The sequence below is a fragment of the Jaculus jaculus genome, chromosome 13, assembly GCF_020740685.1.
Source record: "Jaculus jaculus isolate mJacJac1 chromosome 13, mJacJac1.mat.Y.cur, whole genome shotgun sequence".
NCBI classification, from domain to species: Eukaryota; Metazoa; Chordata; class Mammalia; order Rodentia; family Dipodidae; genus Jaculus; species Jaculus jaculus.
Genome location: NC_059114.1, coordinates 10,543,243 through 10,568,275, shown reverse-complemented (window position 1 = coordinate 10,568,275; position 25,033 = coordinate 10,543,243). Strand labels below are relative to the sequence as shown.

General features: G+C 48.8%; 1 protein-coding gene across 2 annotated transcripts; it reads left to right on the top strand.

The window, feature by feature from the left end:
• Nucleotides 1–726: 726 nt before the first annotated feature.
• LOC101594289 (SEC14-like protein 4) lies at nucleotides 727–24,435 on the top strand. Of its 2 annotated transcripts, XM_045132717.1 has the most exons (12): nucleotides 727–780; nucleotides 8,472–8,547; nucleotides 16,416–16,459; nucleotides 16,737–16,796; nucleotides 16,892–17,080; nucleotides 19,584–19,679; nucleotides 19,951–20,011; nucleotides 21,873–21,956; nucleotides 22,184–22,290; nucleotides 22,373–22,512; nucleotides 22,616–22,785; nucleotides 24,258–24,435. In XM_045132717.1, exons 1-12 carry the CDS (start codon nucleotides 727–729, stop codon nucleotides 24,395–24,397), a joined length of 1,221 nt encoding a protein of 406 aa, XP_044988652.1. In that variant the 3' UTR covers nucleotides 24,398–24,435. The 2 variants fall into 2 exon arrangements, with proteins under 2 accessions (XP_044988652.1, XP_044988653.1); XM_045132718.1 differs by lacking the exons at nucleotides 16,737–16,796; nucleotides 16,892–17,080.
• The last annotated feature ends 598 nt before the right edge of the window (nucleotides 24,436–25,033 follow it).

Below are 25,033 nucleotides of genomic sequence, written 5' to 3'. Positions count from 1 at the left end.
CGCGGGCTCTCCTCCCGGCCCGTGAACACTGACAGAGCCCAGCCTGTGTTCGGGGTCAGGGAAGGGGGGTGGGGAGCTCCTCGGGCAAAAGGACCGCGGGGATGGTGACATCCTAACCGGCCAGTTTGCTCTGAAGGGCATGTGAGCCACGTGCACGTGTCTGGCACCCCTGTCCCGTCCCATTTACCTGCCACCTGGAAGCTGGAGTGGAGAAAAGGCCCGGAGGTGGGAGGCACTTGCTGCCCCTGACACGGGCGTGCGCTCCTGTCCGCCTCTTAGGGGCAAGTCACCTCTCCGTCCCAGGTAGGTTAGGCCTGGTGTCCTGGGTAAAATAAAAGGGGAGAGGGGCTGGAGAGATAGCCTAGCGGTTAAGGCGCTTGCCTGTGAAGCTTGAAGACCCAGGTTCGATTCCCCAGATCCACATAAGCTAGCCAGCTGCACAAGGTGGTCCATGGGTCTGAAGTTCATTTGCAGTGGCTGGAGGTGCACCCACTCTCTTTCTCTCTGTCTCTCTCTCTCTCGAATAAATAAATATAAATAAAATGTGTTTTTAAAGGTGGGAGGGGAAGGAAGCACTGGGCAGGGCAGGGCGGGGCAGAGGCCGGGGCAGTTGCTGTCCCTCTGGGCGGGACCATCGTCTGATCCAGCAGGGCAAAACTCGCTGACGGCGGCGACAGCGAGGCCGGGTGGTGGTCAGGACAAAGCCCGCTGCTCCAGCCTGGCACCATGAGCGGCCGAGTGGGGGACCTGAGCCCGCAGCAGCAGGAGACGCTGACCAGGGTGAGGGGCACGATGGGCGGGGCGGGGCGGAGGTGTGGCCGGGCCGGCACCCTGGGGACCCAGGCATCCCGCTGCCCCGGTCCCAAAGTCGCTGGGCGCAGCAGCCTGGACCAGGGACCCTCTCTTTCTAATGGGACAATTTCAGCCTTCCATCGTCCACGGGCTCCCCGCCATCCAGTCCTGGCCCTTGCGCCCCGCTTGCGGGGGTGGGGGGGCACTGCCATCCAGCGGCTGGGAGCCTGGGGTAGATTCGGACATTCTTGCGACATTTGTTTGTTTTGTTTGGTGTCTGTCCCCCGGGTCTCAAGCCTTCCTCCTATGTTTCTACTTTATTATATATTACTATTGTCTTGTTGTTGTTGTTGTTATTAATTATTATTATTATTATGAAATAGAAGGCTTGGGGATATTTTTGGGATTATCCTACAGGCTTTACCTGGGGAGGGGAGGGGCAGGGCTAGGGGAACTTTCCAAGTCTTAGGGGTCCTGCTCAGTCAATGTGAAAGGCAAGCTTAAGATTTGTGGGTGAAACCCAACATGGAGACACTGACCTGTATTCATGGTACTTGGGAACCAGAGGTAGGAAGATCACAAGTTCAAGGCTAGCCTGAATTGACTAGTGAAACTGTGTCAAAGAGCAACAACACCTAGGTTAGCCAGATGCACAAGGGGGCGCATGCGTCTGGAGTTGATTTGCAGTGGCTGGAGGTCCTGGTGCGCCCATTCTCCCTCTCTCTCCATCTGCCTCTTTCTCTCTCTGTCTGTTGCTCTCAAGTAAATAAATGAAAATAAAAACAAAAAAAATTTTTTAAAAAGAGCAACAACAACAATAAAAAGCGGGGAGTGGGGCTGGGGAAATGGCTTAGTGGTTAAGGGATTTACCTACGAAGCCTAAGGATCCGAGTTCGATTCTCCAGGACCCAAGTAAGCCAGATGCACAGGAGGCGCATGTGTCTGGAGTTAGTTTTCAGTGGCTGGAGGCCCTGGTGCCCCCATTCTCTCTCTCTCTCAAATAAATAAAGAATTTTTTTTTTTTTTTTAAGTGGGGAATGGCTAACTTCGAAGTGTCTCCACTAGGGAAGGGCCCTGCAGGGAGGGAAGAGGACCCTACCTGAAGGAAAGGAAAGTTGAAAATTCACCCAAGACTCCTCAGGTGAAAGAGGGGTCCTATAGCAGAAAAATCCCCAGCTGAAGGAAGGACAAGAGGCCCCCTGGTGAGCATCTTACTGCTGGTGGCCTTAGGAAGAGCCAGGCACAGAGCTACAGAGGAAAGGGACACTTGATCTCTGAGCATAAACTGTGCCTGTTGGCCAGAGTGCTCAGTGATGTGGAAAAGCTTATTCCTACCTTTTCCCTTATTTAAAAGTATTTTGCAGCCAAGCGTGGTGGCACACGCCTTTAGTCCCAGCACTCGGGAGGCAGAGGTAGGTGGATCACCATGAGTTCCAGACCACCCTGAGACTCCATAGTGTATGTCTATGTATGTGGTGTGTGTGTATACAGATGGGCGTACATGTGGGTATACATGTGCGTGTATGTGTGTATGCATGCCGAGGCCAGAGGTTGACATTGATTGGCCCTCCTCTTCTTTTCTCACTTAAACCCAAAGATCGCTGATTCAGCTAATCTAGCTGGCCAGCTTGTCTTGGGGGTGTGTTTGTGTGTGGGGGGCGGGTCTTCTGTCTCCTCCCCCTGAGCTCTGGGATTACAGGAGCCACCATGCACACCTGGTCCTCATGCTTTAACCACTGAACAATCTTCCCAGCACCAGATGCTTACTATTTTAAAAAACTAGGTGGGGAAAAAAAAAAAAAACTAGGTGATAGAGAGCAGCTGGAGAGATGGCTCAGTAGTTAAAGCACTTGCTTGCAAAGCCTAACAGCCTGGGTTCAATTCCCCAGTACCCAAGTAACACCAGATGTACTAAGTGGAGCATTCATCTGGAATTTGTTTGTAGTAGCTAAAGGCCCTGGCCTGCCCAATTTCTCTTTCTCTGTCAAATAAACAAATATTTTGAAAATTAGGGGGAGGGCTGGAGAGATGGCTTAGTGGTTAAAGCACTTGCCTGTGAAGCCTAAGAACCTAGGTTGGATTCCTGAAAACCCATGTAAGTCAGATGCAGCATCTGGAGTTCATTTGCACTGGCTAGAGGCCCTGGTGCACCTACTTGCTCTCTATATATCATAAATAAAAATAGGGGGAAATAGAAAAGGAAGAAGAGGGAGAGGTTATTCATGGTCTCAAAACTCAAGAAAACTGAGGTTGGGCATGCTGGCACATGCCTTTGATCCCAGCACTCGGGAGACAGAGGCAGGAGGATCACTGTGTATTCAAGGCCCCTCTGAGACTACATAGTGAATTCCTGGCCAGCCTGAGCTAAAATGAGACCCTAACTCAAAAAAAAAAAAAAAAAAAAAAAGGCTGAAGAGATGGCTTAATGGTTAAGGCGCATGCCTGTGAAGCCTAAGGACCCAGGTTTGATTCTCCAGGTCCCATGTAAGCCAGATGCACATAGTGGTGCATGTGTCTGGAGTTCATTGGCAGTGGCTGGAGGCCCTGGCGCACCCATTCTCTCTCTCTCTTCCCCCATCTTTGTATCTCAAATAAGTAAATAAAAATAAATCTCTGTCCTTCTCTCTATCTGCTCTGCCTCTAGTATGTTTCTTTAATAATTTTTTTAAAGAGAGAAACAAACAAACAAAAGAACTCAAGAAAATTATGTCTGGGATCATTTCCTTCTAGATTTTTCCTGAGCCAAGTGTCGACCGCATGGGATCACATTGTCAGATACTGCAGTCCTCATATGGCATCCTAAGACAAGTTGTTCCCAAGGTACTTCAGACTTTCCCAGCACCTGTATGGTGCCCTTCTGTTTCACTGTTTGTTTTTTTATGTGAGAGAGCGAGGAGGTGGGGATTGGCACACCAGGTCCTCCAGCCATTGTAATCAAACTCCAGATGTGTGCACCCCTTGAGCATGTGTGCGACTTGTGTACTTGTGTCTCTGTGAGTCTGGCTTACATGGGACCTGGCGAGTTGAACATGAGTCCCTAGGCTTCACAGGCAAGTGTCTTAACCACTAAGCCATCTCTCAAGCCCTTTTCTCTTTTACTTAACGTGTGTTCCAAGGGCAGTGGCCTTGCCACTTCCTTTGCTCTATCCCCTAGAAAGATCCTCCACCACTTCAAGTTCAGTTTCCTCATTTGCAGAACAAGGATGTGCTCCTGTAAAGTTTAAATGAGGGAACCCGGTCACCTGGAAGGGCCGAGACATGCAGCGTCATTGCGTCACTGGAGGCACCATCCCCTTCCACCCCCCCAACACTTCCTTCAGCCCGGGAGGCTACAGATGCGAGAATTTCCTTTGCGTGTTGAGAGTCATGTAGTTCATATAGTGTGCTGCTTTTATATATATATTTTTTTTATTTTTTGAGATAGAGTCTCACTCTAGCTCAGGCTGACCTGGAATTTGCTCTGTAGTCTCAGGGTGGCCTCGAACTCATGGTGACCCTCCTAACTCTGCCTCCTGGGATTAAAGGTGTGCACCACCTCACCCAGTTATTGTGCTGCTTGAGATTTCCAGTGTCCACTGTTTTCACTGCTGATGACGTCTGTCTCCCATAAGACTGCATACAGTGCAGCTTTTTCCAGCTTTCAGTTGCCTGGGCTACAGGGAGAGGTTTTCTGCTCAGCACCAACTTGATTTCTCAGGCATGTGAAGTCTTCAGCAATAGGGTCTTACCATCTCTTTCTCACGGGGATTATTTTTACTTTTATTTACTTATTAGAGAGAGAAGGAGAGAGAGAGAGAGAGAGAGAGAGAGAGAGAGAGAGAGAGAATGAGCACACCAGGGCCTCTGGCCACTGCAAATGAATTCCAGATGCATGCGCCATCATGTGCATCTGGCTTATGTGGGATCTGGAGAATAAAACCGAAGTCCTTAGGCTTTGCAGGCAAGCACCTTAACTGCTAAGCCATCCCTCCAGCCCTCTTTATCTCTCTCTCTCTCTTTTTTAAAAATATATTTGCAAGCAGAGAGAGATAGAAGAGAGACAGAGAGAATGGACATGCCAGGGCCTCCAGCCACTGCAAACAGACTCCAGATGCATGTACCACCTTGTGCATCTGGCTGTACCTGGGTACTGGGGAACTGAACTCAAGTCATTGGGCTCTGGAGACAAGTGCCTTAACCACTGATCCATCTCTCCAGTCCAAGGCAGGCTTTCTTATTCACTGCTGCATATTCCAGGATAGCTGGTCCATGAGCTACCAAGAATCTTCTGGTCTCTGTTAGGAGTAGGGGGTTCAATAGAGGCTTAGAGACCATTATGTGGATTAATTAATTTTGGGCTGAAGAAGATGGCTTAGTGGTTAAGATGCTAGCCTCAAAGCCAAAGGACCCCGGTTCGATTCCCTAGTACACACGTAAGCCAGAATCACAAGGAGGAACATGTGTCTGGAGTTCATTTGCAGTGGCTGGAGGCCCTATAGCATCCATTCTCTCTCTCTCTCAAGTATATATATGAATATTTTATTATCATCTCTGAGAAATGGATAGGGGGAGTGAGGCTCATAGTAGCATAGCTTGAGGGAAGGGGGAAAGGTGAGGAAGGCTGGAAGAGAGGTCCTGTGGCCAGCCGCAGGCGTACAGTGCCCACAGCTGCAGGCTACAGGAGGGTTGAAGGCACCAAAGCAAGCTGAGGGAGAAACAGAGGAGGGAGGGAGAGAAAGAGAATGAGGGAGAGAATAAGGTGCACATAAGAACGAGCAGTAGGAAGCTGAGGGGGACAGACAGGAAGTGATATTCACCTGGTAAGCAAAAGAGGGACAGAGCCCAGCGTGGTGGCGCTCGCCTTTAATCCCAGGGCTCGGGAGGCAGAGGCAGGAGGATCTCGGAGAGTTCAAGGCCACCCTGAGACTCCACAGTGAATTCCAGGTCAGCCTGAGCTGGCGTGAGACCTTACCTCAGAAAACAATAAAAAGAGGAGAGAGAGAGAGAGAGCGGGACAGAAAGAGACTGAAGGAAATGGTAGCCGGGCTTTTGTGTCCATACCCTTGGGGTGTGGCCGACTGACCAGTGGAGGGGAGACTTGTGGGTGTGGCGGCAGTGCTGGGTGAGGGGGGGGGGACGGGGACGGGATGTCTGGACACGCAGCGGCATAGGTCCTTTGGAGGGAAGGAAGACCTCGGTTTCTTCCAGTTGGGAGTGGGAGGGAGCGCGGAGACTCCCGTCTCAGCGCAGGCAGCTGGGACTCTACACATGCGTTAATGACTGTATTCAGCTTTATGTGAATTCGGGGGTCTGGGCTCAGGTCGTCATATATGCACGGTAAGCCCTTTTACTCACTGAACAACCTTCCCCACCCTCTTTTTTGTTATTCCACCTTAACAAAAATTATTTGAGCTGGGCGTGGTGACGCACGCCTTTAATTCCAGCACTCGGGAGGCAGAGGTAGGAGGATTGCCATGAGTTCGAGGCCACCCTGAGACTACATAGTGAATTCCAGGTCAGCCTGGGCCAGAGTGAGATCCTACCTAGAAAAAACCAAAAAACAAAACAAAACAAAACAAAACATATATATATATATATGCATGTATTTGAGAGAAAGAGAAAGAGGCAGAGAGAGGTGGGGAGAGAGAATGAGTGCACCAGGGCCTCCAGCCACTGCAAATGAACTCCAGCCACGTGCGCCCCCTTGTGCATCTGGCTTATGTGGGTCCTGAGGAATTGAACCCAAAGTCCTTTGGCTTTGCAGACAAATGCCTTAACCACTAAGCCCTCTCTCCAGCCCCTTTTTTCCAGTTTTTGAGAGAGAAGCTTCATGTGTAGTCCAGGCTGGCACAGTCTTCCAGCCTTAGTTTCCTGTTGCAGTGAGCTTTGTGTTGCTGGCAGAAAACACCCGCTCAAGAGCAGCTTGTGGGGGACAGACTCAAAGGGAAGCTACACGATGGCAGGGGAAAACAATGGCATGAGCAGAAGGTGGACATCACCTTCTGGCCCGTATCAGATGGGCAACAGCAACAGGAGAATGTGCCAAACACTGGCAAGGGGAAGCTGGCTATAACATCCATAAGCCCACCCCCAACAATACACTGTCTCCAGGAGGCTCCAATTCCCACATTGCCACCAGCTGGGGACCTAGCACTCAGAATACATTAGTTTGTGAGGGACACCTGAATCAAACCACCACACTTTCCAAAAGTGGGTTCAGAGGTATGTACTACCATGTCTGGTTTATATTTGTGTTTTCCTTTTTTTTTTTTTTTTTTTGAGGTAGGGTTTCACTCTAGTCCAAACTGACCTGGAATTCACTCTATATTCTCAGGGTGGCCTCGAACTCATGGTGATCCTCCTACCTCTGCCTCCCAAGTTCTGAGATTAAAGGTGTGCACCACCATGCCTGGCTTGCTTTGTTTTTTGGAGGCAGAGTCACACTGTAGCTCAGGCTGGCCTCAAACTCATACAGTGATTTTCCTATCTCAGCTTTCCAAGTAATGGAATTAAAGGCATGTGCCACCATGCCAAGCTTGGTTTACATTTGTTTGTTTTTTCAAGGTAGGGTCTCCCCCGGGCCCAGGCTGACCTGGAATTAGACTCAGGCTAGCTTCTGACTCACAGCGATTCTCCTATTTCAGCCTCCCAAGAGCTGGGATTAAAGGTGTGTGCCACAATGCTGGGTTGGTTTATGTTTTTGTTTTAAACATCTTACAGCCTTTGATTGGCACAAGTTTGTCGCTATCTTCATTTCACAAATGAGGAAACTAACTCTCAGAGAGGTTGAGTAACGGGCAGATCCATACCCCTTGGCCCATCTGCTTAGTTATGCATACCTAGTTCTCTAGTTAAACCTACACCTCACGACTTGGGGAGTTACTGGGCCTCTTCCTCTTTCTATTATTTTTATTTTATTTTTACTTATTTGAGAAAGAGGGGCGGGGGGGTTGGGGAACGGGCTTGCCAGGGCCACTAGCCATTGCAAACAAATTCCATACACATGTGTCACCTTGTGCATCCTGGGGAATCAAACCTGGGTCCTTTGGCTTTGCAGGCAAGTGTCCTAATCGCTAAGCCATTTATCTAGTCTTTATTTATTTGAGATAGAGAATGGGTGTGCCAGGGCCTCCAGCCACTGCAGATGAACTTCAGATGCATGCACCCCCTTGTGCATCTGGCTGACATGGGTCCTGGGGACTCGAACTGGGATCCTTTGGTTTTGCAGGTAAATGCCTTAACTGCTATGCCATCTCTCCAGCACTGTTCCTCTTTCTAACATGGCCACATTGAATCTTCTTTCTCTGCTTTTCACTATTCTTTCTTTTTTTTTGTTCATTTTTATTTATTTATTGGAGAATGACAGAGAGAGGGAAAGAAGGACGCAGATAGGGAGAGAGAGAGAGAGAAAAGGAAAGAATGTGCGTGCCAGGGCCTCCAGCCACTGCAAACGAACTCAAGACACGTGCACCCTCTTGTGCATCGTGGGTCCTGGGGAAATCGAGCCTCGAACCAGGGTCCTTAGGCTTCACAGGCGAGCGCTTAACCGCTAAGCCATCTCTCCAGCCCTTCACTATTCTTTCTTTAATTGGCCTATTGAAGGCAGGTGGGCAAGCCCAGCTTGTTTTGGTTCCCAGAGCTCATACTTTGACACCCCAGTGACACTCTGACCACCCACTGTATCCCGCCCCCTCCCTTAGTTCCGAGACAGCCTCCAGGATGTGCTGCCCACCCTGCCCAAGGCTGATGACTGCTTCCTCCTGCGCTGGCTCCGAGGTGAGACCACAGAGTGGGGCCAGGGAGGGGGATTGTTTGGGGGAAAGGGAACAGGACACTTCGGGGTGTTGCCCTGCAAGAACGTTAGCCGTTAGCTGGGCGCAGGTGGAGTCAAAGGCTGCTCTGTCTGAGCTCCTTGTGCATTAAATGTGCAGCCCAGAGTCTCTGCTGAGCCTTGTTTCTTTGTACAGTGGAAATGAGCCGTTAGGTGAGCATACAGTTGAACTGAGGTTAGAGTTTCTAGAGGCAGACCCTGGCGACTTCAGTGATGTTCATGCTTTAAAAAAAAAATTATCAGGAAAGCCAGGCATGGTGGCACATGCCTTTAATCCCAGTATTCAGGAGGTAGAGGTAGGAGGATCACCATGAGTTCAAGGTCACCCTGAGACTACAGAGTGAATTCCAGGTTAGCCTGAGCTAGAGTGAGACCCTACCTCAAAAAAACAAAAATAAACAAGAACAACAAAAAATTCAGGGGCTGTGGTAATGGCTTAGTGGTTAAGGCATTTGCCTGTGAAGCCTAAGGACCATGTTCAATTCCCCAGGACCCACGTAAGCCAAATGCACAAGGGGGCGCATGCATCTGGAGTTTGTTTGCAGTGGCTAGAGGCCCTGGCATGATCATTCTGTCTTTCTCTCTAGCTGCCTCTTTCTCTATCTCTCAAATAAATAAAATAAAATAAAATAATTCAGCTGGGCATGGTGGCACACACCTTTAATCCCAGCACTTGGGAGGCAGAGGAAGGCAATTGCCATGAATTTAAGGCCACCCTGAGACTACAGAGTGAATTCCAAGTCAGCCTGGGCTAGAGTAAAACCTACCTGGAAAAACCAAATATATATATATATATTCTGAAACTTGAAAAAGTTAACAAACTGTATGAAAAAAATAAACAAATTTATTTGCAAGCAGAGAGGGAGGGAGGGGAGAATGGCCATGCCAGAACATCCTGTCACTGCAAACGAACCCCAGATGCATGTGCCACTTTGTGCATCTGGCTTTACATGGGTCCTGGGGAATCAAACCCAGGTCATTAGGAATTTTAAGCAAGCAATCATGCCTTTAACTCTGAACCATCACCCTAGCCCCAAATGAATATTTGTGTATATATATTGGTTTTTCCTTTTTACAAAATTTTTTTTATTTTTATTTATTTGAAAGTGACAGAGAGAGAAAGAAGGAAAGAGAGAGAGAGAGAGAGAGAGGGTGCACCAGGGCTTCCAGACACTGCAAATGAACTCTAGACGCATACACCCCTTGTACATCTGGCTAACCTGGGTCCTGGGGAATTGAGCCTCGAACTGGGGTTCTTAAGCTTCACAGGCAAGCGCTTAACCGTTAAGCCATCTCTCCAGCCATATATTGGTTTTTCAAAGTAAGGTCTCACTCCAGCCCAGGCCGACCTGGAATTCACTCTGGCCTACTTTAGAACCACCCAGTGCCTTTAACCATTGAGCAATCTCCCCAGCCTGACCTGTGATGTCTCCTACAAACATCTGGAGCCTAATTCCTAATGACCCTCACCCCAAGTGGACAATCTCAAGAGAAGACAGCTGGTGTTGTAAACTTCACTATCAAACAAGATAGTGAAATGCCTGTTTTCCTTTTCAAGTATGGACCCCACACAGCCAAGTAACTTCTCTCTCTCTCTCTTTTTTTTTTTTTTGTTTTTGGTTTTCCGAGGTAGGGTTTCACTCTAGCCCAGACTGACCTGGAATTCACTGTGTAGTCTCAGGGTGGCCTTGAACTCACTGCGATCCTCTACCTCTGCCTCACAAGTGCTGGGATTAAAGGCGTGCGCCACCATGCCTGGCTTACTTTTCTTAACAGGGAAACGAACAAAAATCCGAACCGGCCCCCCCCCCATCCCTTCTGAGTCATGGAATTCAGTATTCTGTCTCTGCAAATTCTACTGGTAGTGATTTTCTTTAATAAATATTTTCTTAAAAGATTTTTTTTTTCTTTTGTTTTTGTCAAGGTAAGGTCTCACTCTAGCTCGGGCTGACTTGGAATTTGCTATGTAGTCTCAGGGTGGCCTCAAACTCATGGCGATCCTCCTACCTCTGACCCCTGAGTGCAGGGATTAAAGGCAGGTGCCACCATGCCTGGCTTAAAATTTTTGTTTATTTATTTGAAAGAGAGAGAATGACATATCAGAGGCTCCAGCTACTGCAAATGAACTCCAGACACATGTACTAGCCTGTGCATCTGGCTTTACATGGGTACTGGGGACTCGAACCCAGGTTGTTAGGCTTTGTAGGCAAGTGCCTTAACTGCTGAGCCATCTATCTCTCCAGCCCCTAACTAGTTTTAAAAACTTCATCTCTCTCACTCTCTCCTTGCAAATAAATAAATACAAATATTTTAATTTTTTTATTATTTTAAGCCAGGCATGGTGGCATTCACCTTTAACCCCAAACCTTGGGAAATTAGGTAGGAGGACAGCTGTGAGGTCAGTGCCAGCCTGGGACTACAAAGTGAGTTCCAGGTCAGCCTGGGCTAGAGTAAGACCGTACTTTGAAAACAATCATTTTTAAAAATTATTATTTCTGTAAACTATTTCTTGCATGTGTATTAGGTAAGGTATGTGCACATATGTGTCTGTGTATTTTTATGGGTACACACGTGTGTTTGGGTGTGTGTACAAGCATGTGGAGGGCAGAGGCTGACATTGGGGACTTTGGGTCTTTTCCTTTATTAATCTCCATCTTTTTTTTTTCGAGGTAGGGTCTCACTCTAGGCCGAGCTGACCTGGAATTCGCTATGTAGCCTCAGGCTGACCTCAAACTCACATGATCCTCCCACCTGTGCCTCCCAAGTTTTGGGATTAAAGATGTGTGCTGCCATGCCTAGCACCACCATATATATATTTATTTTATTTTATTTTATTATTATTTTATTTTATTTTTGAGAAAGAGAATTGGCATGCCAGGGCCTCTCAGCCACTGAATTTGAACTCCAGACGCTACGCCACCTAGTGGGCATGTGCCGCCCTTGCACTTGCCTCACCTTTTGCATCTGGCTAAGAGGTGGGATCTGGAGAGGCAAACATGGGTCCTTAGGCTTCGCAGGCAAGCGCCTTAATCGCTAAACCATCTCTCCAGCCCTGGTTTTTTGTTTGTTTTTTTTTTTTTGAGATAGGGTCTCCTGTAGTCCAGGCTGATTTGGAACTGACTCTGCAGTCCCAGGCTGGCCTCAAACTCATGGTAATCCTCCCACCCTATATTTTGAGATAGGGCCTGTCAAAGAATTTAGAATTCACTGGCTGAGCTAGTTTAGCTAGCAAGTGAGCCCAGGGATTTTTCTGTCTTTGCCTCGCCAGCACTGGGAATCCAAACATGAGCCACCATGCGGCGTTTTCATGAGGCCTGGGCATCCAAACGCATGGCCTCGAAGCGCTTCACACACTGAACCATCATCGGCCCAGTTCGTAGCTTGGACTTTTTACAATGGTTTTAGATATTCAGTGTTGTGCACCATCCAGCAATGTTTGGATAAACATGAAATGAACACACACCAGGCAAAATACGATTTAGTCAGGGGAAGGTACTCTAGTGCTCCCGAACTGCCTGTACTGACAGCCTTTTTGTTTGTTTGTTTTGGTTTTTCAAGATAGAGTTTCACTCTAGCTGAGGCTGACCTGGAATTCACTATGTAGTCTCAGGGTGGCCTCGAACTCTCGGCGATCCTCCTACTTCTGCCTCCCGAGTGCTGGGATTTAAGGCGTGTGCCACCATGCCCAGATAGCTCACAGCTCTTTTTAAAAAATTATTTTTATTTATTTATTTGAAAGTGACAGAGAGAGAAAGAGGCAGATAGAGACAGAGAGAGAATGGGCGCGCCAGGGTCTCCAGCCACTGCAAACGAACTCCAGGCCCATGAGCCCCCTGTGCATCTGGCTAACGTGGGTCCTGGGGAATCAAGCCTTGAACCAGGGTCCTTAGGCTTCACAGGCAAGCGCTTAACTGCTAAGCCATCTCTCCAGCCCCAACTCACAGCTTTTATTTAGATTCAGGCAGCCAAAACTATGGGGCATCAGAGCATAAAACCGATAATGAGTTTTTATCAGACCAGATCATGAGTTGTTTGTTTAGGTTTATTTCATCAGGAAATCTTTGGAGAAGCTGTGAATTTCCCCATCTTCGAGAAGCTCCACATAGCTATGTGTCATCATGCCTTTAATCTTGGGAGGCAGAGGAAGGAGGATCACTGTGAGTTCAAGGCTATCATGAGAGTACACAGTGAATTCCAGGTCAGCGTGGGCTGGAGTGAGACCCTACCTCAAAAAAAAAAAAGAAGCTCCCAAGGCTCCCAGTTTTCCAGGTCCCCAGGCTTAACCCATGCAAACATTTTCCTTTTTGCAATTAGCTTAGGACTGGAGAGATGGCTTAGTGGTTAAGCATTTGCCTGTGAAGTCTAAGGACCCTGGTTCAAGGCTCGATTCCACAGGACCCACATTAGCCAGATGCACAAGGGGCACACGCATCTGCAAATGAATGCCAGATGCATGCGCCCCCTTGTGCATCTGGCATTTGTTTGCAGTGGCTGGAAGCCCTGGCGCACCCATTCTCTCTCTCTCTCTCTCTGCCTCTTTCTCTCTCTCTCTCTTTTGCTCTCAAATAAATAAATAAAAATCAACAAATAAAATAAAATAAATAAATAAACATAGAACTAGAGACCTTTGCCAATCAATGCTCTAAGGAAAGAATAATAGCATAAAGACCAGGAATTGTTTTGTAGTTAAATTGCTTACCTTACTCAAAACCCAACAAGATTAGCAGAAAAACCTAAGATCAAAGAGGAATTTTATCACTAATACCAAATATAAAAATCAAAATTAAGAGCCAGGTATGGTGGTGTACACCTTTAATCCCAGCACTCAGGTGGCAGAGGTAGGAGGATCGCCGTGGGTTCAAGGCCACCCTGAGACTGCATAGTGAATTCCAGGTCAGCCTGGGCCAGAGTGAAACCCTACCTTGAAAAAAACAAAACAAACAAACAAAAAAATCAATAGTAGCTGGGCATGGTGGCACACGCCTTTAGTCCCAGCACTCAGGAGGCAGAGGTAGAAAGATCGCCACCACCCTCAGACTACATAGTGAATTCCAGATCAGCCTGGGCTAAAGTGAGACCCTAGCTCAAAAAAAAAAAAAAAAAAAAAAACAACCCCAAAAATAAAAAAAAAAAAATCAATAGTGTTCCTCTCTGTAGAAATAACAAATTATAGCCAGGCATGATGATACATGTCTTTAATCCCAGCACTGGAGATGCAGCTATAGGAGGATTTCTGTGAGTTCTAGGCAAGCCTGAGACTATATAGTGAATTCCAGGTCAGCCTGAGCTAGAGCGAGACCCTACCTCGAAAACAACATATAATGTGGGGATCCAAACTGACATCTTTATGTTGTGTGACAAGCACTTTCCCCACTGAGCCATTTCCCCAGCCCCTAGAATTTCAATTTAGAACACAAAAGACCTACCCAGAAAAAAAAAAAAGTCTTTAAATTCGAGATATATTTAGAACTTCTCTGTTCAGTATGGTAGCCTTAAGATGTATGTAAGTACTAAAATTAAATTAAATTAAAACTTCAGTGCTGGAGAGATGGCTTAGCAGTTAAGCGCTTGCCTGTGAAGCCTAAGGACCCTGGTTCGAGGCTCAATTCCCCAGGTCCCATGTTAGCCAGATGCACAAGGGGGCGCACGCGTCTGGAGTTCTTTTGCAGAGGCTGGAAGCCCTGGCGCGCCCATTCTCTCTCTCTCCCTCTGTCTGTCTTTCTGTCTGTGTCTGTCGCTCTCAAATAAATATATAAATAAATTAATTTTAAAAAAACCCTTCAAGTTCTCAGTCACACTAGCTAGGTTCCTGCTGCCCAATAACACAGCACAACCACTGACCACCACACTGAACACCTGGCCGGGCTTATCCTGCATCAGAGAACATTCTGTTGACCAGCCCCGATGCAGGCGGTTTTAGTAAGTACATAGTCAGCAGAAAAGACCAGGCAGGCGAACTTGATGTCTTATCTTTGGATATTCGCAAAGGTGCCCCGTTGACAAGCAGCTACCTATATTTGTTTGACTTCTGACAGAGGCTGGAGCCACTTATGAGGGAGATTGGGCTCAAAGCCACTGAGGAATGGAACAGGCTGCTTGTATGGGTCAAGAATTCCCAAGCACAGGAGATAACGAAGGCTGAGTTAGTGGCTTCCGTGGTTATTTCATGGATCAGGGCAGAGAAAGCCTGGGGAGTCAGTGAGGCCCCTTCCCTTTGAAAATCTCTGACCTTGCATTTCGCTGCAGCTCCATCCATGGCGAACTTCAACAGTGAGCCTGTGGCCTTTGAGAGTAACTGTCCTGGTGTTTCTAATCTAGAGGAGGACCAAGTACTAGGGGCTGGCTTACAGTGCCAGCTACTTGGGAAACTGAGGCAGGAGGACCACCTGACCACGGGATAAAGGTCAGCCTGGTTAAAGATAGCAAGACCCTGTCTCAAAAATGTATATATGGGCTGGAGAGATGACTTAGCATGTAAGGTGTTTGCCTGCAAAGCCAAAGGACCTAGGTTCAATTCCCCAGGTCCCACATAGCCAGATGCACAAGGTGGCGCATGTGTCTGGAGTTTGTTTGCAGTGGATGGAAGCCCTGGACTGCCCATTCTATCCTCCTCCCCCCCTTCCTCTTTCTCAAATAAATAAAGAAAGTTTTAAAAGTATATATGATAAAATATAGTAGAGCATCACTTTTTTTTTTGAGGTAGTGTCTCACTATAGCCCAGGCTGACCTGAAATTCACTATGAAGTCCTCCTACCTCTGCCTCCCAAGTGCTGGATTAAAGGTGTGTGCCACCATGCCTGGCAAACATCACATTTTAAATTAAAGTATACCAATTTCTTCAAGAGGCCTAGAATTAGAAACCAAACCAAGGGCCCAAGGGCCCTGTAGAGCCTTCCACAGGAGTAAATATCCTTGTTTATTATTTATTTATTTATTTTGGTTTTTTGAGGTAGGGTCTCACTCTAGTCCAGGCTGACCTGGAACTCACTAAAGTAGTCTCAGGGTGGCCTTGAACTCACGGCAATCCTCCTGCCTCTGACTACTGAGTGCTGGGATTAAAGGTGTGTGCCACCACGCCCAGCTCTTTCATTTGTGTTTTGAGATGTGGTCTCAAGTGCTCCAAGCCAATCTTGAACTCACTATGTGGCCAAAGATGCCACCATTCCCAGTATATAGGGTTCTACGCATCAAACCCAGGGTTTTGTGATGCTAGGCAAGCAATCTACCAACTGAGCTACATACCAGTCCGAGATCCTTGCATTAAAAAATTCTGGGCTGGAGAGATGGCTTAGTGGTTAAGGTGTTTGCCTGAGAAGCCCAAGGACTCATGTTCAACTTTCCAGATCCCATGTAAGCCAGATGCATAAGGTGATAAAAGCATGCAAGTTTGCACACACTCACAAGATGGTACACATGCCTGGAGTTTGATTGCAGTGGCTGGAGGACCTGGCACACCAGTTCTCTTTCTCTCTCTCTCTCTCTGATAAAAAAGAAACAAAAAATTCTGGGCTGGAGAGATGGCTTAGTGGTTAAGGCCATTGTTTGTAAAGCCAAAGAACCCAGGTTCAATTCCCTGGGGCCCATGCAAGCAGATGCACAAGTTGGCACATGCGTCTGGAGGTCATTTGCAGTGGCTGGAGGCCCTGGCGCATCCATTCTCTCTCATTTTCTCTCTCAAATGAATAAATAAAAGGTTTTTTTAAATTTCCAGACCCTCATTGTATTCTTGGGGTATCCAAAAAAGATCAGGATACCTTCTACGTCATAACAATCCTCGTTCCAGATATAACCTTATCTTACCATCTTCTTATAGCTCGGAACTTTGACCTGAAGAAATCTGAGAACATGCTCCGGAAGGTAGTAACCCCTGCCTATGTGCTACCTTCCACTGCACCCCAGGGTGTCCCTTCTCAAGTCTCTTCTTTCTTCCTCCTTGGATTACTTTTTGCACTAGGCCGGGGTCCCAACCCCCTTAGACCCTTTCTTGTCCCCATCCTCAATTCTGTGGAGCCTGGAAATGCTTGGGCAGGGTCTTGTGGCTGTGGGCCGAGGGACCTGGCCCAAGATCTCGGGGTGTTTGCAGAGGCCTTCGGGCAGGCAGAGTCTGAATGAAGTTCCTGTCATATCTCTGCAGCATTTGGAGTTCCGGAAACAGCAGGACCTGGACCACATCCTCTCGTGGCAGCCTTCGGAGGTGAGCCCAGATGAGCATCCTTCCGGCCAGCTGATGCTCCCCTCCAAATCCAGCCACCTGACGTGTCGTGGTCCGGACTTTGCCCCTGTGCCCAGGTGGTCCAGCTGTATGACTCAGGTGGTCTGTGTGGTTATGACTACGAGGGATGCCCTGTGTGGTTTGACATCATCGGGAGCCTGGACCCCAAGGGTCTCCTCCTGTCAGCTTCCAAGCAGGAGCTGATCCGGAAGCGCATCCAGAACTTGGAGATACTTCTGCGGGAGTGTGAGCTGCAGAGTGAGAAGGTAAGGGACACGGTGCGGGAAGGAGGCGTACGTGCGTGGTGGCCCTGGGCTGTCCAAGGGTGTCACGGGGTCCCAGGAAGGTGTATTACCTTGTCTTCCCGCTTCTCCCCAGCTCGCAGCACTCAGAGCTTCTCCTGCTATTGTCTCTCCACAATCATCAAGGCGTGCATGGCACTGTGCTGACATGAGTCAAGGCCCCCCAGAGCCCTTGCCCTCTGCATGCGACACTGACCTGCTTGGATGCGGTGGAACCTCTTAGCCCTGTTCCCAGGACCTCTGGGAACAGCAGACAGTCAGCTTGGTTCATGGAAAAGATAACATCGCCATTGTAATTCATATAACTATGAACACCATTGTGTGAGCTATTAGTTTGTGCGCCCCCTGTGGGACTCCAGAAGCTACTAAGGAGTTACTCAGAAAAAATATGGAGGTGCTGGAGAGATGAGTCAGCATTTAAGACACTTGCCTGTAAAGCCTAAGGACCCAGGTTTGATTCCTTAATACCCAGCAAAGCCAGATGTCACATGTGTCCGGAGTTCATTTGCAGTGGCTAGAGATCCTGGGGTGCCTAATGTCTCTCTCTTTCTGTCTGTCTGTCTATCTATCTATCTATCTATCTATCTATCTATCTATCTATCTATCTATCTCATTCTCTCCCCCTCAAATAAACAAATAACTATTTTTAAAATGTGGAGGCTTATGCCAGGCATGGTAGCACACGTCTTTAATCCCAGCACTCAGGAGGCAGAGGTACGAGGATCGCCATGAGTTCGAGGCTACCCTGCCAGATCAGCCAGGACGAGAATGGAACCCTACCTTGAAAAACCAAAAACAAACAAAAAAGGGGAGGCTTAAAGAATGAGGCTTCTCGTGCAAGGTCTCCGTGCCCATCTGAGCAGATCACTTCTCTTGCCTGCAAGCTAGCTTCTAGACTCCTACACATTCTTGAATCTAACACCAAGGACAAACATTTTTTTTTAATTTTTTTGCTGGACGTGGTGGCACACACCTGTATGAGACAGAGAGACAGAGAGACAGAGAGAGAGAGAGAGAGAGAGAACCCTCCAGCTACTACAACTGAACGCCAGATGCACGAGCCCCCTTGTTGCGCACGCACGACCTTGTGCAAGCATCACCTTGTGTCTCTGGCTTACATAGGATCTGGGGAGTTGAACAAGGATCCTTAGGCTTTGCAGGCAAGCGCCTAAACCACTAAGCCATCTCTCCAGCCCCATTTTGGTTTTGAGTCTGAGTAGAGCCCAGGAAAATGCTCCCTGGTCGAATTCTTCCATCACTGGATCATGACTTGGCTAATGGCTAACGTCACAAAACAAGATCAGGGTCTTTGTCACCAATAGCGCTGGACCCGGAATAGGCCCATGCAGAAACTCGTGACTACCATGAGTGAGTTGTGTGCTCCGCATTGAGTGCTTGGTTTGAGCGCATTCGCATCGCTCAGACAGGATTGCTAACTTCATAGGGTCCACCCTGTGACTTCCATCTCCTGGATGGATGTTACCAACTGGAGCTAATTAAATTAGGGTGATGATTATGGAAATAATGGCATCTGGTATTTATTGGCTAACCACATGCCAGGCATAGAGCTCTTTGAGCATCATTTTTATTACATTCTCATAACAATGAAAAGGTGATTTAAATTACAGAGGAAGGGGGATGGAGAGATGGCTCAGCAGTTAAGGCACTTGCCTGTGAAGCCTAAAGGACCCAGGGTTCAATTCCCCAGTACCCACATAAAGCCATATGCACAGGGTGGTGCATGTGTCTGGAGTTTGTTTGCAGTGGCTAGAGGTCCTGGTGCACCCAGTCTCCCTCTTTCTCTCTCCACCTCTTTTTTGCTCTCCCTCAAATAAATAAATAGCTGGGTTTGGTGGCACACACCTTTAATCCCAGCACTCGAGAGGCAGAGGTAGCAGGATCACTGTGAGTTCAAGGCCACCCTGAGACTACGTAATGAACTCCAGGTCAGCCTGGTCTAGAGTGAGACCCTACCTTGAAAAACCAAAAATAAATAAATTAATTAACTCAAATAAAATAAAAATTTTCAAATAAATAAATTAATGAAAATGCATGGAGGATAAATGCAGGCAATATGCAAATGTCGTAGCCTTGTATAGAAGAGATTGGAGCATCTATAGATTTCGTTATCTGCCCGGGGTCTTAGCACCAATCCTCGTGAATACTAAGGGGTGACTTATAATGTGTATGGAGGCGCCCAGTGCATCCTTAACTCAGTGAGGCGATAGTGTTAAGCAAACTGTGATGACACCTCACGCATCCACAGACTCTGCTGGAGCCCGGATTCATCAAGGCCCTCACACCCTGGGCGAAATACCCTATGTCTGGGACATGTTCTAGATTGCCAAGCACCACTACTGGGGGGGGGGGGTGGTTGCGGGTGTCAGGAAGGTGGGAAGAGGTGGCTGGGATCTCCTGGTAGGAACAGCAGTCCATCTGAGTGATGCCCCTGCTCCGTCCCATGCAGCTGGGCAGGAAGATTGAGACGATGCTCATGGTATTTGACATGGAGGGGCTGGGCCTGAGGCACCTGTGGAAGCCAGCTGTGGAGGTCTACCAGCAGGTAAGGCGGGTGCCTGGCTTGAGGCTGCAGCAGCAATGGCTCTTGGGCCAATAGGCCCTAGCCACAGCCCCCACCAGCTTCTAGTCATGGGGGGAAGAAAAAAAAGCATTGCCCTCCTTGGTCCCCACAGGCCAGCCTCAGAGCCACCCCACAAGGAGGGTGAGGAGCAAGAAGGACCCAGAGGAGGATGTGCATGCTATGGGGAAGGCTGGGCTGGGCATCTGGGAGCCAGGGATGCAGGAACATAACCAGAGGTGTCTTGACTTCACAGTTTTTTGCCATCTTGGAAGCAAATTATCCAGAGACGGTGAAGAATTTAGTTGTTGTCCGCGGTGAGTCCACGACCAAGATGACCACCAGGGAAAGGGAGAGATGGGAGATGGTGAGGGAACAACAGTAGAAAGGCCTTTGAACTCAGGCCTGCTCACAAGTCATCCTTGGCCGGGCGTGGCGGCGCATGCCTTTAATCCCAGCACTCAGGAAGCAGAGACAGAAGGATCGCTGTGAGTGAGGCCATCATGAGACTCCACAGTGAATTCCAGGTCAGCCTGGGCTAAAGGGAGACCCTACCTCAAAAAAAAAAAAAATCCTTGATGAAGAATCACAGTTTTACTTTCTTTTCTTTTCTTTTCTTTTCTTTTCTATTCTATTCTATTCTATTCTATTCTATTCTATTCTATTCTATTCTATTCTATTCTATTCTATTCTATTCTATTCTACTCTTTCTACTCTATTCTATTTATTTTGGTTTTTCGAGGTAGAGTTTCACTCTAGTCCAGGCTGACCTGAAATTCCCTATATAGTTTCAAGGTGGCCTCAAACTCATGGTAATCCTCCTACCTCTGCCTCCCAAATGCTGGGATTACAAGAGTGCACCACCACACCCGGCTAAGAATCACAATTTTATTTATATTTTTACTTCCATTCCTTTACAGACTGATATTTTTTTTTTAATTTTTTTGTTCATTTTTTATTTATTTATTTGAGAGTGACAGAGAGAAAGACAGATAGAGGGAGAGAGAGAGAATGGGCGCACCAGGGCTTCCAGCCTCTGCAAACGAACTCCAGACGCGTGCGCCCCCTTGTGCATCTGGCTAACGTGGGACCTGGGGAACCGAGCCTCGAACCGGGGTCCTTAGGCTTCACAGGCAAGCGCTTAACCGCTAAGCCATCTCTCCAGCCCCCAGACTGATATTTTTTTGAATATTTTATTTTACTTACTTATGAGAGAGAGAGAACAAGCACGCCACGGTCTCTAGCCACTGGAAGTGAACTCCAGATACATGTGTCACTTTGTGTATCTGGCTTACATGGGTCCTGGGGATTTGAACCTGGGTCCTCTGGCTTCACAGGCAAGCGCCTTAACAGCTAAGCCATTTCTCCAGCCCCAGAATGGCATTTTTGAAATACCCAAATTCCTGCCTGGTATGTTGTAGCCAGCCATGTTAAATCAGCTCCAAGTTTCAAAATATTTGCCATTAGTTTCTTTCCTTACCTCAGGAAGAACTGGCCCATGGACCATCCTGGCTAATGGCACTGTGAGCAGGAATGGTGCCCTGTCCTTGATGGCTGTGTTAGGAAAGTTTACCCTGTGTGCCCTGGAGACAGAGGATCTGGGTTCAAGTCTAGCTAGCTCTGTAACTTTGAGCAAGTCTAAATTTCATGTCACTGAATGAAGCTCAGTTTTCTCAATCTGACAAATGGGGACACGATTGATTGCATTGCCCCCGGAAGACGAGTCTGGGAGAAGAAACAGCAGAGCCTGGCCTGCGGGAAGTGCTGGGTGAGCCAGTGTACTTAGGGTGGGACAGGGCGTCTAAGGCAGATCTCCTCGTTCCATGAACCCTAGAGGATGCCATCTGGGAAAACCTTGAGCATGGGAAAGTAGCGGTACCCTTGGGAAACCATCGATGCTGATCCCAGACTCAGATTGTGCCCAACATCTTAACAACCGGATCAGGGCACACAGCTGTTTATCGCGAGCCAGGCACGGTGGCATCGTGTCATCTCCATTTTACATCTTACCTCTGGACAGCACTAGGACTCGGAGGGGCTGAGTCCCTGCTGGTCACACTGCAGGGCACGGCAGAGTCCAGATCTGTCCAGCTCTTACCCAGAGCATGCCGTTGGCCATGCCCTGTAGACTAGAGTCTTCTCTGGTCTAGCTTCCCAAGGAAGTTTTATGTGTTTTAGCCCCCAAGCTTTTTCCAGTGGCCTTCAACCTAGTCAAGTCGTTCATGAGTGTGGAGACACAAAAGAAGATACTGATTCTGGGAGGTGAGTAACCTGACCCTCAGCTTCTAGAAAACAGGGGACACTTTGCTGAAAGTCCTCTTCTATCTGGCTCAGTCCTTACACGCAGGGCGAGGCGTTGGGTCCCAGGCTATGGCCTGGAGCCACCGAAAGCAAGCTTGTGGGTGCTGAAGGGTAGATTGTCAGGGGAGCAGGGCTCCTCCCTGTTGGTTTTGGGGAGCTCCTCAGCAGCCCCTCTGGCTCTTATGCAGGCAACTGGAAGCAGGAGCTTTCCAAGCTCATCAGTTCTGACCAGCTGCCTGTGGAGTTTGGGGGGACCATGACTGACCCTGATGGCAACCCCAAGTGCTTGACCAAGGTACAGGGTCCTAGAGGATGGGACATGTGGGGGATGGGGAGACCACTGTGGCCTATCTCTTGTTCACCCGCTCCACCCACAGATCAACTACGGGGGTGAAGTACCCAAGAGTTACCACCAGGGCAGGCAGGAGAGCCTGCAGTATGAGCACACGGCGCCGGTGGGCCGGGGGTCCACCCAGCAGGTGGAACAGGAGATCCTGTTCCCGGGCTGTGTGCTCAGGTACGGGGGGGGGGGGGGCAGGGGCAACAGGACACCTGGGCACAGCTGGAGGGGCCTGCAGAGCCTGTGCAGGTGGTCATCAGTGGGACTCCGTCTGCCTCAGGTGGCAGTTTGCCTCGGATGGTGGAGACATCGGCTTTGGTATTTTCCTAAAGACCAGGATGGGGGAGCGGCAGAAAGCTGGGGAGATGGCAGAGGTGGTACCCAGCCAGCGCTACAATGCCCACATGGTGCCCGAGGATGGGAGCCTCACCTGCCTCAAGGCTGGAGTCTGTAAGAACTGCGGGGGTTTTGGGTTTTGTTTTGTTTTGTTTTTTTCCTATGTGAGGATAGAATAAAGTGTTAGATCAAGGAGACTCCAGAAAGATTGCCTCCAGGGTCTTGGATCTGTTGTGTGGCATCTATGGGTGGATGCCAAGGGCAGAGACACATCACAGAAGAGTTGAGGCTTAGAGCTCAGGCAGGCTAAGAGACAGGTAATTAAGGCTGGAGAGATGGCTTAGTGGTTAAAGTGCTTGCTTGCAAAGCCAAAGGACTCAGGTTTGATTCCCAAGTACCCACGCAAAGCCAGATGCAAAAGTGGCACATGTGTCTGGAATTTGTTTGCAGTTGCTGGAAACCCTGGCATGCCCATTGTCTCTCTCTCTTCCTCTCCCTTTCTTTACCTCTCTCTGCCTTTTTCCTCTCTCTTTTTCTCACATAAATAAAAGTTTAAAACTATATTAGAGATTTTTTTAGAGACAGGTAACTAAGCAACTATGAACTTATGCCAGAGACCTCAGCGAGGGGCCCACCCAGTTGTCTGAACTGCCTCCACCCCAGCATCCAATAGAAGTAGCTTTTTTCTAGTTGTTTACCCTAAGTTCCAAGCCAGGGGCAATTTGGTCCGTTTCAGTAGTAGCAGCAGGGCCCAGTGTCTTAGCCAGCTTCCCATTACTGTAACAAAATACCCAAAGCCATTAAGTTAGAGAAAAGTCTTATTTTAGTTCACAATTCTGGAGGTCCCAGTGGAAGATTGAATGGCCTTCCCCCACCCACACCCCGTTACTTTGAGCCTCTCTGACAAGGGTGGTTCGTGATGGCAGGAGCACGTGGAACCCAACCACCTATATCACAAGGCAGGAAGCAAAAAGGAATAGAAAAGAAGAAACTAGCCGTGATAGTACACACGTGTAATCTCAGCACTCAGGAAGCTGGGTGGATGGTGAGCTCAAGACCAGTCTGCACTGTATGGTAATGAGACCATGGTGGGGAAAAAGAAAGAAAGGGTGCACACAGAGAAAGTGAGAGAGAGGGGGAGGGAGAACGGAGAGATGAGAGACAGACACTGGCTGGGTCACGGGGCATGCCCCCTCCAACGGCATACGAACCTACCCTAAAGCCCACGGGCTGCAGTTACTGCCGCCCCACAGTGCCACCTTGGGGACTAAGCCTTTAGCCCATGGGCATCTAGAACAAGCTCAATGACCACCTCTCCAGGGGCAGCGAGAAGGGCTCAGGAGCTGTGAAGTGCTGACGTAATGCTCAGGGCACAGAAGGCATGCGCGTGCTGGTGGTCACCACGGTGTCCTTACGTAGGCATTCCTCCCAGGAGGTGGTTCTGAGCAGCGGGTTTTGGGGGCAGAGCAGTGACAGATTCCCCATGACGCGTCACAGCCCTGGACAGCCTGTGTTGCAAGATCAGCGGGCCCGCAGGCATGCATGTGACGCTCTGCTCTGCTTGTCGCCCCTCTCTGTACTTGCAGATGTCCTACGTTTTGACAACACCTACAGCCTGCTGCACCCCAAGAAGATCAGCTACACGGTGGAAGTGCTTCTCCCAGACAGGGCGTGCGAGGAGAAGTTACAGGGTCTCGAGGCCACGAGACCCCCCTCAGGGCAGTGAAGAGCCGGCCGCCTCTGCTCCTGCTCCCTCCAACTCCTTTGCACCCCTTTCCTGCCCCTGTCCTCTGGGAGGGGTGGTGCTAAAGGGGGGGGGGATCTGTTGAGAGCCACTTACCCAGATTGCCATCTCTTCCACTCCCCCATGGCCCAGTGACTAAGCAGGCATGGAGCGGTGACCCCAAAGGTTCAGAGCAGCCCTTCCCCCTCTATTCCTAGAGAAAGAGGCTGGGAGTGACTGTGTGTTCACTGAGGAAGGATCCCGCCTACAAAAGCTGTTCTTGGCGTCCTCCTGAAAAGGTCTGCCCACCCAGGACTCAGCTGTGGCTGGTGTCCCAGTCAGCGGGTAGTGCATGTGGCCTTAACTTTCAGGTTGTAACAGTTTCAGGGGAGCCCTGTTCTCTCCATGTAAGAGGTCAGCAGGGATGGACGGGGCTGACTGGGTGGGACACAGGGTAAAGATGAGAGTCCCAGCTTCTTCTAAGCATCAAGACCTCTCAAAATTCCGTCTTTGGAAGAAAAATTACAAGCGGACAGGCAGGACTTTGTCAGGGAGGTCTACAGTTGTGAAAACGTCTACAATCAGCTTTACAGGGGTGAACAAGGAAAGGCTGAGTTTCCAATGGCAACTGCTCCCAAT